At 50.2% G+C, this 17664-nt stretch overlaps 1 protein-coding gene across 1 annotated transcript; it reads right to left on the reverse strand.

Annotated features, from left to right (window-relative positions):
- Positions 1-318: 318 nt before the first annotated feature.
- ELF4 (E74-like factor 4 (ets domain transcription factor)) lies at positions 319-17288 on the reverse strand. The gene is made up of 9 exons (XM_006769865.2): positions 17166-17288; positions 14793-15069; positions 10609-10780; positions 9897-9989; positions 7541-7732; positions 6614-6697; positions 6340-6532; positions 5125-5490; positions 319-4042 (listed from the first exon to the last, which is right to left on the reverse strand). Exons 2-9 carry the CDS (start codon positions 14862-14864, stop codon positions 3241-3243), a joined length of 1974 nt encoding a protein of 657 aa, XP_006769928.1. The 5' UTR covers positions 14865-15069; positions 17166-17288; the 3' UTR covers positions 319-3240.
- Positions 17289-17664: the final 376 nt, after the last annotated feature.

A 17664-nucleotide genomic window follows, 5' to 3' on the forward strand; every position in this document is an offset into this window, starting at 1 on the left:
CTTTCCCCCCCCACGTGGGAGTCTATGCTTGTTTCTCAATAAATTTTCACCTTAAAAAAAAAAAAGATTTAAGTAACAGTTTGTGATTATAACAAAGGAGATGTCACAGGCTGTTTGTGATCAGTTGCCAAAAGAGTGGCAATTGCTACAAGTTTCAAAACAAGAACTGTGGAAGGCAGCTTCCAGGAACTGAGTTTCCAAGGATGGATAGTATTCGGTTGGTACTAGCGGGATGGGAGGAGCATTCTGGTTAAGTAGAACCAGGTAAAGCAAGAACACAGAAGTGGGAAACTTGAACACAGAAGTGGGAAACTTAAACTTGTTCAAAAGGCCAGCGAGTGTATTGGTTTGGCAGGAGCAATACACTGGGGGTGGGGGGGAAGCAATGTGAAAAATGACTGGGGAAGTCAGATGGGACCCGATAGTGAAGGACCTTGCTGGAAGGTCAAGGACTTGGGACCTTATCTGAAGACAGGGCTGATGCTATGCTCAAAATACTTTTGGAGCTACTGCCCTGAGTCTTAATGTGCCCCCCTCACCCCTTCTCCAGGACCCCTGGACTGCCTCATGAGTCAGCAAATAAAAGGGTTAATGCCCAGCTGCCTAGAATGGATAAGAGGTTATCCTGAGTCTCACCCTGTAGGCAATGAGGAGCCCCTGAAAGCTTTCTAGCAGATCAGAATTGGTGCCCTGGCAGATTGGAGGGGACATGGCAGGTCACAGTGGGGCTCTGGATGTGTCTAGGGAGGGAGGGGATTAAACTCTGGGTAGTCTGAGGCTCTGGGAATGTGGAAGAAAGGTCTGAGACATGGTAAATGGCACTGGACTTCAGGAGATGGGGAAAGGGACAGGGTCAAGTGAAGGCAGCCTTCAGATGGCTCTGAAATGTCTAATTTAGAAAGTCAGAAAAATGGTGGCACCATGAACAGAAATAGGCAAGTCATGACAGCTATTTTTTTTTTTCTTGGAAAGGTTTTGTGTGCATATGTGGGCACTTTCAAATTGACTTTTGGGAGAGGGGCTGCCTTTGAGGACCTGGCAGGCATCTAGGTGGAAATGTCCAACAGACCCCTGGGCATGCGAGCCAGGAGCTGGGGAGAAACGTGGGGGCTGTGGCTCTAGATGTTGGACTCATCCCCAAAATGCTGATCCAGAGCCAAGAGGATGGATGAGACCCTTGGGGACACCCACACTGAAAGTGGTAGATCCGGAGCCAGCACTGCACAGAGAATGGGCGACAGAGGGCACAGTTGAGCCCGGCTAGTACGGGAGGTGATGGGAAATAGTGTGACATGTTGTGAGGGTTCACAGGGGCCAAGAAATGTGAACGCACTTGATGTCACCATGAAGATATCAGTGACCTTCAGATGATGAGTTCTGTGGAGCTGGTGAGACAGGGCCACCCCAACCCATGCAGCGTCTTTATGCAAAAAAAAAAAAAAAATAGAAAGAAAAAAAGGAATCTTTCTCAAAATGCTTTACTTTCCACCATCAGGAAATTGTCATAATAAACTGATTTATTTTTTTTAAAAAGGCACTTTAATGCCAAGTGCTGGAGACGTGTAATAAATACACCTGCACAACCGTATATACTTTCCCCACCCCACGGGGGAAAACAAGAAGAAAGTGAGAGAGGGCGATAGTGGGCTTGGCAGTGACCGGAAGGAGAGCGAGAAGAGCAACCTGGGGAGGTAGTTAGATCAAGTGGATGGTTTTGCACCGAGGACATAGCAAAGGTCCCGAGGCACTGATTCACATTAACCAAATTCACCAGATAACAATTGTTTCCAAGGCTGACGTATCTTAGCTTTGCCCCCCCACACTTGGCAGGAGAGAAGCAGGTTAATGCCAAGAAGGGAGGGGGAGGAGATCCAGGCCCTAGGCGGAGGAGTTGACTTTAAGAGAGAATCAGTTGCCCCTTAGAAAGAGGAAAGGGGGAAGCAAGAAGCCATGTAGAGACAGAAGTGCCATGGGGGCTCACATCTGCTGGCTCCTGTCTCCTTGAGGAAGAAGGAATCAGGGTCAGGAGTGAAAGTTGGAGAAGAGGGGCGACAGTCCACATGAACGTCTGCTGTAGCCACAGTGGGGGCAGGTGGGTTGGCAAACTTACGAGGCGAGTAGAAGACTGGCTGCGCGGCAGGCACATATGAGCAGTGATGGAGGCAGATCCATTCGACATTGCTAACACAACTATCCCCACCATGCCTGACAGCAGGAAAATATCAGGAACGACATTAATCAAGAGGGAACCCAGAATTTGGGGTGTAGGCCAGGCGCAAAGCCTGCTTTTACAGCCCCAGCCCTTGGTGCAAACATTTAATTAATTCAGCTCTGCCTGGGTACTCGGCTGGGTCTAACTGGAGGGGCACTCTGCCCCTATCTAACCCTTCAACACAGCGGTCAAGGTTCCAAGCATGCTGGCAAGTGACTGGTGGGCCATGAGGCCAAGTCCAGGGAGAAGCCCTCAGTCTAGACTGGGGGGCTGCTCCGGAGGGCTGAGTTTCCTCTCTTTATGCTTTTATTCCACGTGGCCTTTTCCTGTCCCTTAGAACTGCATTTGCTCCAACGCATACACCAATGGGAGCTCTTCTACCCTGACCTGCTCCAGCTCTGTGACATCTCTCCAGATTTGGGGGATCCAATCTGCACCCCCATAGTCTCAGAACAAATGAGTCTTGGTTTGTACAAAGGGGACTAAGGAATGTTTTTCCTTAAAACAAATCCTCCTCATCTCTGCGGCTGATGTCTGCGCGGAGACACATGTTCTTAAAGACCTCACGGCTGCACCCTTGTCCTCTCCAAAGAAACGAAGATACAGTCTCATGAGTACACACGAATACATACCGAGATATTCACATATGGGATAGTCACTTCCCCGCTGAGGGAACATGGATGTGAAATGCAGCCAGGCAAACATGGATCTTTCCATGAAACCCCTGCACCCACCCTGGCCACCAACTTCTCAGGAGGTTTATCCCTTCATCACCGCACCAACCCATTTCCCTGGCAAGAGCATATCCCCTAGTGCTCTTGAGGGCCATGGTCTGATGCCAGGAATGCTCAAACTGGGCATGGCTTGGCCATGTGACCTCAAGCAGAGGTGAGGGATGGGGGAGTCTGGTATATTGACATTCCACCAAAATGTAAGGGCAGGCAAGCTACTTGTCAGTCTGCTAGAGGCAGTCCATATGAAAATGCTGCTCAGCTTTGCCTGGTGGGTCACTTCCCCAAGCCCTCTATTTATATGTTGTGGGGCTCCATTTTAATGAGCGAAGTGGGGTTGAATGGGAAGGGGGCTGGGGTTGGGGATCTAGTCAGTAGGGTCCCAGATGTGGTCACACTAGGCTCAGCCATAAACAGGGACCCTGAGCTTGAGGAGAGCTCAAGTTCAGCCACCGGGGTCAGCCCAACAGTGGGGCGGCTGGGAGGAGAGAAAGTCTGGTTTCCCAGAAGGCTCAGATTGTGGGAGCCCCTTGAAACCACGTGGGCTGGAAGTGGCTGAAGGTGAGCCTGATCCCTCAGAAGCTCCCTCAGGGTCTCTTCAGGAACCAGCAGCCCCTCCATGGGGGCCCCAGTCACCATGCCCTGCACATATGAGTTGGGTCTCAGTGACCCATCCTTGACCCCAGGGGTTGCTGTGGCACTGGAAGTCCTGATGAAGGCAGCAATGACAGTCCCCGGGGGCTGAGAGCTGGGCCCTGCTACTCCAGCCCCTGTGACGGAGGCTGCTGTGGGATTGGTCGAACGGTTGGCCCCAGCCAGAAGTTGGGGGAGACCACTGAGAATCAGTGGAGTCCCCGGTGCTGCCACCTGGTTCTCTTGGAAGCTGGCATTCAGGGGGAAGGAGGCCTGCAAAGTGAAGGTGTCCTTGAAGGTCGAAGCAGGTGGAACACTCTGGAGAACGAGCTGGGTTGAAGTAGTAGTACTGACAGGAGGGCCATTGGTGAGCACTGTAGTCAGGGGGATTGTCTGCAGGGTCAAGGCCGAGGCTGACCCCACAGGGGCCACTCCTAGGTGGATGTTGCCAGGCACTGAAGAAGCACTGAGAAGAGACAGAAAACAGATTTGGTTAAGGCAAGAGGCACCTCCCAACTGGCTAGAGAGGAGGGCACAGGAGGAAAGGAGTCAAAGGTGTTTTGTTTTTCAGTTAACATTGATTGAGTGCTTAGTCAGGGACACTCAAGATGATTGACATTCGCTATTTTCCTCTATCTTCAAAATAGCCCATGGGCTGCCTGGACGGCGTGGCTCAGTGGATGAGTGTCGATCTATGAACCAGGAAGCCGGGGTTTGATTCCCAGTCAGGGCACATGTCCGGGTTGCGGGCTCGATCCTCCGGATCCTGCAGGAGGCAGCCGATCAATGATTCTCTCTCATCATTGAGGTTACTCTCTCTTCCTCTCCTTCCTTTCTGAAATCAATAAAACAAACAAACAAACAAACAGAACAAAATAAAATAGCCCACGAGTTGAATAAGTTTAATAATCTGATCTTACAGCTTGAGGAAACTGGGGCACAGAGAGGTTACGTCACGTGCCCTAGGTTGCACAGCTAGTAGGAGGGACTTGCATCTAGGCTTTCTGACTCCAGAGCCCACGTTCCTTGCTGCTCCATTCTACCAACTTCTCTCCTTACAAGTGCATCTCAGTGACTCATGCCAGCAGAGTGAGAGCTACATACACACAACTCGGACAGGGAAAATTGGAAGCACTTCGCGTGGACAAGAGGTATCAAGAGCTTTGCATGTGGGCCTGGAGGGCCTGAGGAAAGCAGATGGGTATCCCTGTAACATTCTCTGTTGCTTCTTTTTTTGGAGTGGGGGAGGCTTAGGGAGAGAGGCCCAGATGTGGAGGCCCCTGCTATCTGTTTGGGGAGCCCTCTGGGATAGCAGGAATAGTCCTAGCTGGCAACACAAGTCCCCCAGGTCAAGAGCTGACTTTGCCATCACTTTGGTGTGTGACCTCAGGCTTTTCCTTTCTTGACCAAGTGCCCTACTGGCTTCTCAAGGGTCCTGAGAGGATCCCATGAGGCTGGACATGCAGCAGAGCTTTGCAAGAAGTTGAAAACTGCTCCCCACAACTCAAGGAACTATGGGAAGACTCATGACAACTTGGGTGCCCTTACCTCACAGCTTTGGTGAGTTTGGCCTGGCCCTCTGGTGGAGAGACCAGCACGGTGGAGGTAGTGGGAATCTCCTCATCTGGAGACAGGCCCAATTCCAGACTTGCAGATGACTGCAGACCGACATGCTGAACTTTTGGCTTCTCCCAGGGAGGGCTGCTCTTGCCCTGGGGAGCGGCTCTGGATGAGACCCTGGAGCTGGCTCGCCGGGTAGTGCTGGTGGAGGTGGAGGCCTTTGGGGATGCCTCTGCCACTTCGCTTTTCTCGTCCTCGTCTTCAATCACCACTAAATCCTTGGGCATCTCTTTAAACTGGTACACCAGCCTCTGCCCTTCCACTTTGGCAAGGATGCCCCTTTGGTAGTAGTATCTGGGGAAAAGGGTTGAGGAGTTAGCCAGGTGCATAACACCTTCCGGGCAGGGCAAGCATGAGGAGGAGCCTGGCGAGGAGGCAGATGGGAGCTCAAGGACAAGGGTAGTGGGAAGGCCAACGCTTGGACTTGGAAGACTTTTATGAAATTTCTGAGATCTCCTGAGGACTCAAAGGGTCCATAAAAAGGGGTTTCAAATGCCAACCTCCATCCTGCATTGGAGCAGAGGACAGGGTGTGAGTGAAGAACAAGAGAGAATGGATGGATAATGGGGGGGGGGGGGTTAGGGGGGGTGTTCAGCACTCTTCCAGTGTGACACACCAGCTGTGGGTAACTCTGGCCCGTCTCCCTAGCTCTCTGGCTTGAAGAATGTGAAGAAAGACCTTCTTGCCCTAGCTGGTTTGGCTCAGTGGATAGAACGTCACCCTGTGGACTGAAGGGTTCTGGGTTTGATTCTGGTCAAGGGCACATGCCTGGGTTGTGGGCTTGATCCCCAGTAGCGGGCATGCAGGAGGCAGCCAATCAATGATTCTCTCTCATCATTGATGTTTCTTATCTCTCTCTCTCCCTCTCCATTTCTCTCTGAAATCAATAAAAATACATTTATTTTTTAAAAAGGAAGACCTTCTTGGGGATGGGAGACCATAAAATGTTCTTCCCCTATCAAGAAAGAAAAGGCTAGGACAGAGCTGCAAGAGGGAGGGAATTGTTCCTTCCAGAGGGGGCCTGGGGAGTGGCTTAGGGCAAGCAGATGGGAAGGTTAGGAGACCCTATAGCAGGAGGGCCTCCTTGCACATGAGGAAGAGTGTGGTGACTCCTCCAGGGCACGGACCCCCAGCAGCTCCTACCTTAGAGCCCTCCCCATTGTCTCATAGTTCATGTCAGGCTTGTTCTTCTGCTTCCCCCAGAGCTTTGACACAGCTTTGGAGTCCACCAGCTTGAAGATGCCCTTCTCTCGCTGGGTCCACTTGATGTACTTGGGGCAGGTGTTCCTGTCTTGCAGAAGTGCCAGAAGGAACTCCCACAAATAGATGGTGTTGCCTGAAGAGGACCAGGTGGTGAGAGGTGGCCCAGGCACCCTGGCTCCCTTCCCATCTCAGCTCCCCTGACTACCAGCCATACCTTTGCCATCCTTAGATTTCTTCCGAATGGGGATGCTGGGGTCAGTGACAGGTGAGGTACTGCGGTTGCCCTTTGTCTTCCGGACTGAGGAGAAGGGGAGAGCAGGGTGAGGCTGAGACCACGGCAAGTGCTGCAGGCCGGGCTCCCAAGCGGGAGGGCCTGGAGATTATCAAGTTGGGTGTGACAAGGCAGACAAGGGAGAGCCCAGGATCGTTCTCCTTGGCCACAGCTCCCAGGTATGTGCACCTGCCCTCATTTTCAGGCCCCAGAACAGCAGTACGATGTGGGGCAATGAGTCACTTTTAGATCAGAATCCACCTAAGCTAATTTTTGGAATGAAAAGGCAGCCTAAAGTTGTGACTGTTGTGCAGGTGAGTGCGACACTGGGGTTTTGGTTGCCATGATGACAAGGCAGTCTCAACCAGCCATCACCCGAGTAAATCAATAACACAGGGCTTGGGAAAGCCCAAAGTCCTCTCCCATATATGGTCTCGGCTCCATGAGCTCTCAGAAGGAAGATAAGAACACAAAGCACACAGCAGAGGCCCCCAGGGGGCCAGGGACTGGCCATGGGGGCCAGGCCTGGTGTTTGAACACCCAGCCTAGGATTTTATCCATTGGGATCATCGGCACTTCTGGAAGAGTTTACATCTATGCCGAGCAGACAGGAATGGATTGGGAAATGTCAGGCTATGGGTGGACCAAGCAATAATGCCAGGTTTTACCTTATGTAAGGGAGGCCTTTCCATCCACCACTGCCATACCAGAGAGCTGTCTTCTTAATGTGTCTGTGGGCCTCCACCCATTCAACCCTATGCTTTCCCTGACTGCCCCTCTCCTAACACCCGCTCCTGGAAGACACACACACACACACACACACACACACACACACACACACACACACACATTTCTTTCTCTCTCTCTTACTTCTCTTCTTTGGTTTTCCAGTCTTCTTGGCACTTTCCTCTTTGGAGACCTGCTCCTCCAGAGAATGCCCCTCCTGGTCACCAGTGTCACCAGCACTGTTCATGGCATTGGGCTCAGAGACAGGAAACAGGTAGTTGGGCAGAGTGGTGGCTGGAGCAGGGTCTGAATCCGGAAGCAGTTCGGAGGTGCTGACTATAAAAGAAAGGCCAGTGCAGGGTAGGAGAATGCTCTCCCAGCGCTCCAGAGAATGATGGGCTCCCGGGGAAAGAGCAGAGGTGCCGTTCCCCTGAGCCCCAAACAGGAGACACCTGAAAACACCTCATGTGCCTCGCACCATGAGGAGAGCAAACATTTGTAGAGCTGTGGGCATGAACCGGCCCCAACGATGGCTGCCAAATTTCGAGCCCACTGCTGTTGGGAAGTTCCAGGTAACACCCAGGATACAGGGCCACCTTGATTTAGTCATTCACTTATTTTTACAACTGGAGGGGGCCTTAGACACCCGTTAGCCCAATTCCTCTGCTTTCCTGATGAGGAAACTGAGACCCAGACAGGCAGGGCACGTGCCCAAGATCACACAGTAAGAATTTGCCTGGTACATGTGGCCACTCTGTAACTATCTGTTGAATCCTGAATGAATATTAGTGACAGAGCCAGGATTAGAAATGCTGGGACTCTTAACTTGCAGCTTCAGGGCTTTCTTTCCTGCACTGTCTCCCAGAGCCCCCTTGGGAAGGGGCAGTTACTAGGTCCAAGAGTCCTCCTGTGGAGTCAGGGCAAATGCCTGAGGGATTCCTGGAGGAAAAGCCTGCCTTGGGGGCCTTCTGGGGAGGGATGGCCAACCTCTAAGATCAGGAAAGGGATGAGAAGGTACTGAACCCTGTACATTATAAAATAAGCCACACCCTGTGTAGTCCTCCTGGGAGCCCAGCAAGAGAGAGGGGACCCTGAAAAGTGACCCTGGCCAATAGTACTCAACCTTAAAAAGGAAGTAGATTCTGACACGTGCTACAACATGGGCAGGCCTTGAGGATATTCTGCTCAGTGAAATAAGCCAGTCTTGCCTGGCTGGCATGGTTCAGTGGTTGAGCGTTGACCTATGAACCAGGAGGTCACGATTCAATTCTTGGTCAGGGCACATGCCCAGGTTGCAGGCTTGATCCCTGGTAGAAGCCGTGTAGGAGGCAACCGATCAATGGTTCTCTCTCATCACTGATATTCTATCTCTCTCTCCCTCTCCCTTCCTCTGAAGTCAATAAAAATATATTTTTTTTAAAAAAGAAGTAAGCCAGTCTCTGAAAGACAAATACTGTACGATTCCACTTATCTGAAGTACCTAGACTAGTCAAATTCATAGACATAAAGTAGAATGGTAGTTGCTAGGGGTTGGGGGGAAGAGGAGGGGGAGTTGTTTAATGGGTAGAAAGTTTCCGGTTTTCAAGATGAAGAGTTCTGGAGATGGATGGTGATGATGGCTGCATAACAATACAAATGAACATAATACCAGTGAGCGGTACACTGAAAAATGGTTAAGGTCATCAATTTTATGTGTATTTTATCCCAATTTAAAAATGAGGGAAGCCCTAGCTGGTTTGGCTCAGTGTATAGAGTGCTGGCCCTTGGACTGAAGGATCCCTGGTTCAATTCTGGTCAAGGGCACGTACCTCAGTTGCAGGCTCGATCCCTGGCCTGGGTTGGGGTGTGTACGGGAAGCAACCAATCCATGTGTCTCTCTCACATCGATGTTTCTCTCTCTCTCTCTGTCTCTCCCCCTCCCTTCCACTCTCTAAAAATCAATGGAAAAATATCCTCGGGTAAGAAAAAAAAAGAAAGAAAAATATCCTCTGGTGAGGATCAACAACAACAAAAAACAATGGGGGGAAAAGTCACCGTGGCCACCTTTCCTTGTCCGTGGTGCCCTCCAGCCCCTCCCATTCCAGTCACAGCTCAAGAATAAGTTTATGTGTATGTTGGTGGGTGTGGGTACATACGCCTGAATGCACATGTGTCTGAGAATTCAACACATGGACATGATCTTTTTTATTTATTTATTTTCTGTTCTGAATATATTTTTCCATTGATTTTTAGGGAGAGTGGAAGAGAGGGAAAGACAGAGAGAAACATCGATGTGGGAGAAACACATCAATTGGTTTCCTCCTGCATGTGCCCTGACCAGGGCCCAGCCCAGGGAGGAGCCTGCAACCAAGGTACATGCCCTTGACTAGAATTAAACCCGGGACCCTTCGGTCTGCAGGTCGAGGTGCTATCCACTGAGCCAAACCGGCTAGGGCTAGACATGATTTTTTTCAATACCATTTGTGTTGCCTTGAGTAAAGACACCGAGGTTCATACTTACAGATCTGCTTCTCATCCAGGATGTTGTTGGGAGACTCAACATTGAGCAAGACTTCAGTGGTTGACATGGTTTGTGAGGTTGCTTCATTTTCATCTGGTTTCAGGTTTCATGGTAAGGGGGGGAGAAATAAAGCTCTCTTAGGGTACAAGATCGAGGGTACAGCCATAACCAGGGCCAGCCCAGAGAACAGTGCAAAGGAGCCACCTCCCAGCCAAGTCCTCCACTTTCTCTCTACACCCACCCCAGCTATCTCCACTCATCATTGTCCTCCATCTCAAAAGATCATGAATCCACGTGGCCAATGTGGCTCAGTGGTTGAGCATCAACCTATGAACCAGGAGGTCACGATTCGATTCCTGGTTAGGGCACATGCCTGGGTTGCAGACTCGATCCCCAGTAAGGGGTGTGCAGAAGGCAGCCAATCAATGGTTCTCTCTCATCATCGATGTTTCTCTCTCTCTCTCTCCCTCTCCCTTCCTCTCTGAAATCAATAAAAATGTTAAAAAAAAGATCATGAATCCATTTAGATGACTTCCTCCTCTATGAAGTTGTACTACCTTTTGTTTGTCCTAACTGCCCCATCTAATTTCCAACTGTTGGGGGCCTTGCCTTTGCTGTATGTGTCACTATAAGCCATTGTGTGTGGGCTACTGTTCCCTGAAGACAAACCCCTTTGTCCTCCACAAATTCCCTGCCCAGGAAGGGGACAGACCTGCCAGCATGAAACTGCCCTCCAGGATCTGATCCTGTGTCATGCACAAGGTCCTGTCTGTTATGATGCCGTTGTGACCATCTTCTAGCTCCAGTCCTGAATACAGATGCAGTAATTCAGGGTAGGGTACCTGCTCCACGATCACGGCAGGGAATACTGAGGGGTCTTCCAGCTGTGGAGAAGAGAGGGATCTGGTTCATGACCCACCCACCTCTTCCAAGAAGCCCGCCTACCAGAATCTAGCTCTTCTTGCAATTTCGAATTCTTAGAACCCTCAAGAACTGTCCTTTGTTAAGACTACGACAACGGTCTGACCTCACTGGATGATGAATTTTTAATTAATAGTGATGGGCTAGGTCTGCACCATCTGCATTCAAGGGCAGACAGCTTTCATTGGCTGTAGTTATGGGTTAATCCATGGCCAGGATCAGGAAAGGATTAGTCAATGGCAAGGGCAAGGGGCTCAATCTGTAGTCAGGTGAAGGACTCAGCCTACAGTCAGCGCTGAGTACCCAGGGTTAGGAGCTCAGATTGTGGACATCTTAGGGCTCAGTCTGTGGCAACGAAGACAAAAGGACAGAAGCATTAGAGAGTAAGAAAGGTGAGGGCTCAGTCATTGCCTGGATTGGGGAGAGTGTTCCAATTTCCAGTTTGATTCAATGGGTGCATGGGGACACTGCTCATGTTAAGGGGGGACCTGGAAGAGGGGGAGGAACAGATTTTTGGAGAAATATAAGGAGGGCAGTGTCTGAATATGGTTACTTTGAGGTACCCTAGAGATATTTAGAATGGAGATATCTCTCAGGGGAGTAAAAAAAAATGTGTCCAAGAACTCAACAGGGTGGTCGCTAAATCCCTTGGAATGGAAAAAATGATCAGGATCAGAATTTGACCCCTGGAGGACATAGTTGTTCAAAACCAAAGGCTAAATAAAAAAGGAGTGTGATCGAAACTGTTTGGTGTTTTGTCGTTTTTTTGCAACTTTTTTTTTTATTATTATGTTTGGAAGGAAATATACCAGAATGTTCATAATGATTATATTTAAGTTGTGGGACTTTGGATGATTTCCCCCCATTCTTTATAATTTTCTGTATTTTTCAAATTTTCTTTCATGGGACTATTAGTTAATTCTTTCTTCATAGAAGTAGAATGAGAATACTCGGTTCTGTGCTTGAAGGTTCCAGAAGAACAAAAGTTAATAACATGCTTTTGGCTTTGGCTACTGGGCAGTCACCCGGGCTAATCCAGTTTCAGGGGGTGCTAGAGTCCCAAGGCACATTACAATGGATCTCAGAGAGGATAGAGTGAGGCAGGCAGTGGGGTGTAGTGATTAAGGCCATAAAGTAAAGAGCTGTCTGTCCAATATGGTAATCACTAGCCACGGGTGGCTATTTAAATATAAATGCAATTTTTTCAAGATAAAAGATCAGTTATTCAGTTGTGTTGGCCATAGTTCAAGTGCTCCATAGCCACATGTGACTAGTGGCCCCATACTGGATAACACAAATGTAGCATACTTCTAGCATCTCGGAATATTCTATTGGATTGTCCTGGTCTAGAGCCAAACTGCCTGGGTATGAAACCAAGCTCTACTACTTACTAGCAGGGTGACCTTGGGCAAATTACCTAGTTTTTCTGTGCATTGTTTCCCTCATTTATAAAATTTGGATGATCATATTATTGACCCCTTGTTATTTAAACAAACAAATCAATATGCATAAAGCACTTAGAACAAGGCATGGCGTAGAGTAGGTTCTCATTGTTTTATGTATCAGGAGCTTCTAGGAGACTGGTAACATTTTATTTATCAACCTGAGTGGTGAGCTCATGGGTGTTTATTTTATAGTTATTCTTTAAATAGATATACACATATGTATGTGATTTATGCACTTTTTTGTATTAATGATACAAAAAATTTTTTGCAATAAAAATTGTTTCCTGCCCGGCCAGTGTGCTCAGTGGTTGAGCGTTGACCTATGAACAGGGAGATCATGGTTCGATTCCCAGTCAGGCACATGCCTGGGTTGCAAGCTCCGTCCCTGTGTGGGGTGTGCAGGAGGCAGCCGATCAATGATTCTCTCTCAATAAAACTATATTTTAAAAAATTGTTTCCTAAAATGAGTGTGAGAAAGGAGGTGAGAAAGTAAACACAGAGGTTGAAGCCTATGCTGGGGAGAAGAAAGGCACAAAGAAAGTGGTATTTTGAAGGAGGTGGTGGAAGAGAGGCATGTGAAGTTTTCTTTTAGGATTGGGGAGACCTGATTATGTTCTAAGTTGAGAAGGAAGGTCTGGGAGGTCTGAAATATATCAGAGAAAGACAGGAGTTGATCAGTGGTTTGAGGTCTTGAGGGAAGCAGGAGAGAGGAGAGTAAGTACAGGGCCAGGATTACCCTTGGAAGGGACAGGGACACTTCTGGTTTTGCTCAGTAGATAGAGCGTTGGCCTGCAGACTGAAGGGTCCCAAGTTTGATTCCAGTCAAGGGAACATGCCCAGGTTGCGGGCTCAATCCCCAGTGGGGGGCATGTAGGAGGCAGTAGATCAATGATTCTCATCATTGATATGTCTATCTTTCTCTCCCTCTCCCTTTCTCTCTGAAATCAGTAAAAATAAATATTAAAAAAAAGAACAGTGGCCCTGGCTGGTTTAGCTCAGTGGATAGAACATCAGCCCACAGACTGAAAGGGCCCAGGTTTGATTCCAGTCAAGGGCATGTACCTTGGTTGTGGGCACATCCCCAGTAGGAGGTGTACAGGAAGCAGCTGACCGATGTATCTCTCTCATCGATGTTTCTAATTCTCTGTCCCTCTCTCTTCCTCTCTGTGGAAAAATCAAAAAAAGAATTTTAAAAAATGAACAGTGAAGTTGTCAACAAAATGGAGGATGGAAGGAAACTGGGCTTCTTTGGCTTTGAGCTTCTCTGTGGACTGGAGGAGAGGCTGTCTGCTGAGGGTGCAGGGGCATGTGTGGGGCTAGAAGGTATGGGGTTGGGAGTGTCTATGAACAGCCTCTATGAAGAACAGAAACAGCTGCTGAGCAGACTAGAAACAAGTAAAAAAATGACTTGTAGCATTGAGAACCCAGGTAAGGTTAGAGTTTCTTGCTTTCTCCTCTAGGCACTTCAGGGATGTTCAATAAAACTGAGCAACTTGGGTAAGGCCCGGCTGGACAGAAAGTTTAATATGCTCAAAGCCCACTAGGGGGCAGCCTTTCGTAGTGCGCTAGAGATTGCACACAGTTTTCCATCTTCACAAGGATTTAGGATAGAGGGCATCAGAATTAGGCTGAGGTACCCGTAGAGGTGATCCAGGTGGATCTCACCTTGGTGAAGATGGAGAGATGGTAGCCAGATACAGTAAGGGACAGGCCTTGCATAGGTGACACTGTGGTCAAAAAAGGATCAGAGCCCAGGACTCTTGGCTCCTACTCTTCCATTCCTTCCACTGTAGCTGGCTGCCAGTTTGTAAAGAGAAGGGAATGGATGGTGGCGAGTGTGCCAGGATTCTATCTGATGGGTACAGCTAAGTGCCCAGAAAACGTTTTAGCCCCACTGCAGGGCCAGGTACAGAGTGGTGGGGACTCGGATGACAGAAGTCTGTCCTATTTTCCAACTTCCTGCAATCAGAAGACTCCATTTCCAGTGTATCCTGAATTCCAAATCGAGGCTGAAAAGATGGTTATGGAAGGGTCCATCAACCAGGCTAGAGACGTGAGCCTGATGCCAGGGGTTGGACTCTGCCCTGCGGTTCCAGCTGGCAGTGCTCACTCCCGCCATGTGGTTGTCCCAGCAACTTTGTCACTGTGACTCTGGGGTGATGGGAAGTGGCTGAAAAAGCATAGGCAGGTCAGTGCACAACTGTGCATTCAGCCCACGTCGCTGACTAGCCAACAGCTCAGCTGGTGTACTTAGCAGCTGCTTGGCTGACTTAGTGACTGCAAGTGCCCTGTAATTGCACGTGGGCAACCAGCTCACTAAATGACCCCCCCATGATTACTGACTGGCTTTGTGAGTGGCTAGCTGGCACAGTCTAGCTGACAAGTGGGCCCAGTGCCCTGAACCTAGTAGGTGCTTGATCAATATTTGCTGACTGGCTAGCCAGCCAACCAGCTGGCTATCTGCCTGCCTGCCTGTGTCTATCTGATCGTCTGTACTGGCTGGCTGTGCTCTGTGCTCTGGGGGCTGTACCTGGTGTATATCATCCATCCCGTTGCTTGCAAACTCGAAGATCAGGTCACTGGGCTGCAGGGTTATAGCCATGCTGTCTCCTCAGAGCTGACAGCAGAATTCGCAGGGCCCTCTGGAGCCGCGGGTTTTTCTTGATGAAGAGAGGCTGCTCAGGTAACTTGGAGCTTAGAGCCTACACTCAAGCCACAGGAGAACGGGTGTGTAGAGAGCTGGAGTATGTGGTGGCCTAAGCGAAGTTCAAGGCTGCATGCTGGGCTGGGCCAACCGCAAGAGTGACCTAGAGAGAAGGGAGAGGTGGGGGCACTGAGTAAATCACCTTCCTTGAGCTCTGTTCCCAGGACAGCTGGCCAATCAGAGGGACCCTGCTGTGCTAGGGCAGGCAGACTGCTAGGAAGGGATGGCTACAAGGGTCCGGCAATGGGAGAAGAAGGGGGAAGGAGGAAAAAGGAGTCAGATAATGAAAGAGGGGAAAGGAAGGTAACTGAGTCACCTCCAGTGGGAAGTGACCAAGCCTCGGTGCCCATCTAAGTCACCAGCATTTGCACCTGAGCTGGCCCTGAAGTTAGGCAGTCTCCCTCCCTTCCCTCCCCCACTCCTCTGGAGGTGACAGAGAGAGGGACTTTGATCGCTCTCCACCCTGCACATTAGTCCCTAGGGTGTGGCCACAGGGAAAATCAGGGCCTTGTGGATGGGGCAATAGCATAAAAAAGGCCAAAAATTCCTTTGGCTCAGGAAAGACTCTTGTGCGAGGGGTGTGGGTCAGGACATGTGAGCCAGATGCTGCCTGGCTCAGTTTACTTTGGGAGTAGGGGGTCACTTAGCTCTGAAGGGCAGAATCTACAGAGGACGAAATGTCTTGCTGTGAGGTTTATGTAGTTCGCCTGACCCAGCTTGTGGGGATGGGACTCAGACATGGCCACGCCTCCAAAGAGCCTGGGGACAGGGACAGGTGGGCCCCAAGATCTGCCCACTCATCACCACCCCGCCACCACCCCGATGGCCTCTATGCTGGTTGTGGGCTGGTGTTCTTGGTTCAGCTTTGCTTTCAGTTTCAAGACTGAACTGTCACCCTGGGAACTTATGAGGAGAACCCTGGCTGGGGGAAGGGCCCAAGGAACCTGGCCCATCCTCTAGGGCCGGTTCAGGGGCCCTCCCTTTCCAGGAAATCTGTCTGCTGTAGTTCGCACGTCTCTCCTCTCCTTGAATGCCTCACAGTCTGTACCTCAGGCATTCACATGGCACCCGGGCCTCCAATTGTTTCCTGTGCTTACTATGCTTGTACTTGTTGTCTGCGGTCCCACCCATGCCTGCCTTCCAAAGGCTCGCTCCTGCGCCCACGTCCCTCCTGTCCATCTGCTCTGCTCCGCCAGACCTGAACAGTTGGGCTTCTCCACTTTCAGGTCCTACATCTTTGGCCCTCAGTGTTCTGTTTTTAGTGACATTGTGTGTATGTGTGTGTGTGTGTGTGTGTGTGTGTGTGCGCGCGCGCGCCCTGGGTCTAAAACAGCCTGGTTCAACCATGAGCATCTGAAGAACTGGGGCCAGGCACCATAGTGGGAGTGACACACTGACCCCTGCCTCCTGGACACTCTTTTGGCAGTGCCAAGGGTGGCAAAATCTTCTCCTGGCAGGAAAGAAATGAGGAACTTCAGAGAGGGGCAAAGGGGAGGGAAGGGTGGGGGACCACGGGTGACCTCCCTGATGACCGCTCTCCCCCACAGGAGAAACCCAGGCCTCTCCCACTTCCTTTCCGTTAGCCCACAGGGCTGGCTCCACCCTCTCCCCACCCCAAGTCTCATCCCCACACCTTTCCACCCACCCCCCCAATAAAAACTCTGAGAAGTCACTCAGCTCAAGCTGTCAGGTTTGAGTTTCCCTTTGGGTGCATGAGAATCTGGTGCCTGTCAGGGCAGAGGAAGCACTGGCAAACCAGGGTCCCTGCTTGAGCTCCACCCCTCCCTCTCCCCACCATCCCCACCCAACCCTGTATGTGACCCGGACTGTGGTCCGGTCTCTCCTGGCCCCGAGAAGCCTCCCAAGGCCATTTATGCTCGGAAGGTCTGTCTCCCCCACCCAGAGTGCCCAAGGCCCACATTCCACAGCTCCAGGCCTCCCACAGGCCAGACCGCCTGTCTGTCCCCAGGAAGCATTCTCAAACTAATCAAATGAAAGGCTATCACTTTCACCTAATCCCACTTTGTCTAAACATGAAACTTCTGAAACTCCTGTGTCTGTGCCCTCCCCCCCTCAAGGGCCTGAGGCCTTCCCACCGCCATGGGCCTTCAGGTTTGCTCATCCCTTTAGCTTCTCTTCATGTTTGTGAGCTCACTGCCCCTTATCTCAGCCTGTGGAACCTCTGCGTGCCTTCCTTACCTCCCCCATTAGACAGTGGCTTCCTGGAGGGCAGGGACGACTGTGTTGGCCATTGATGAAACTTTAGCAGCCTTGCACTGTGCTTGGCATGGAGAAGACACTCAATTCCTGTTTGTGGAATGAACGTATGAATGAATGAATGAATGAATGATACTGGTCATTCTGTACAAGTGAGCTGTGTTTTCTGGGCAATAAAGTATATCTACTTGTACACTGGGTGTGGTGTGGGTGTCATATCCTCTGGCCTATACAAGAATGAGAGGAATGTGTGCACTCTGTGTATAATATCTGTATATTTTTGCATTGTAATTTACAATGAGAGTTCGCTGCATGTGTGCAAACATGGTAGATATGTACGTGTGCAGGGCATGCCCATGTGTCCTAAGTATGGGGACATGTGTGTGAGAGCCTCTGCGTGTCTAAGGCCACCAGGACAGCAAGCTCAGTCATCTGTTGCCCTCCAGCTCACGGTGGTTCAAAGAGGCTCTGGTGAAGAGGG

This window comes from Myotis davidii, unplaced genomic scaffold, assembly GCF_000327345.1.
Source record: "Myotis davidii unplaced genomic scaffold, ASM32734v1 scaffold900, whole genome shotgun sequence".
Taxonomy (NCBI): Eukaryota; Metazoa; Chordata; class Mammalia; order Chiroptera; family Vespertilionidae; genus Myotis; species Myotis davidii.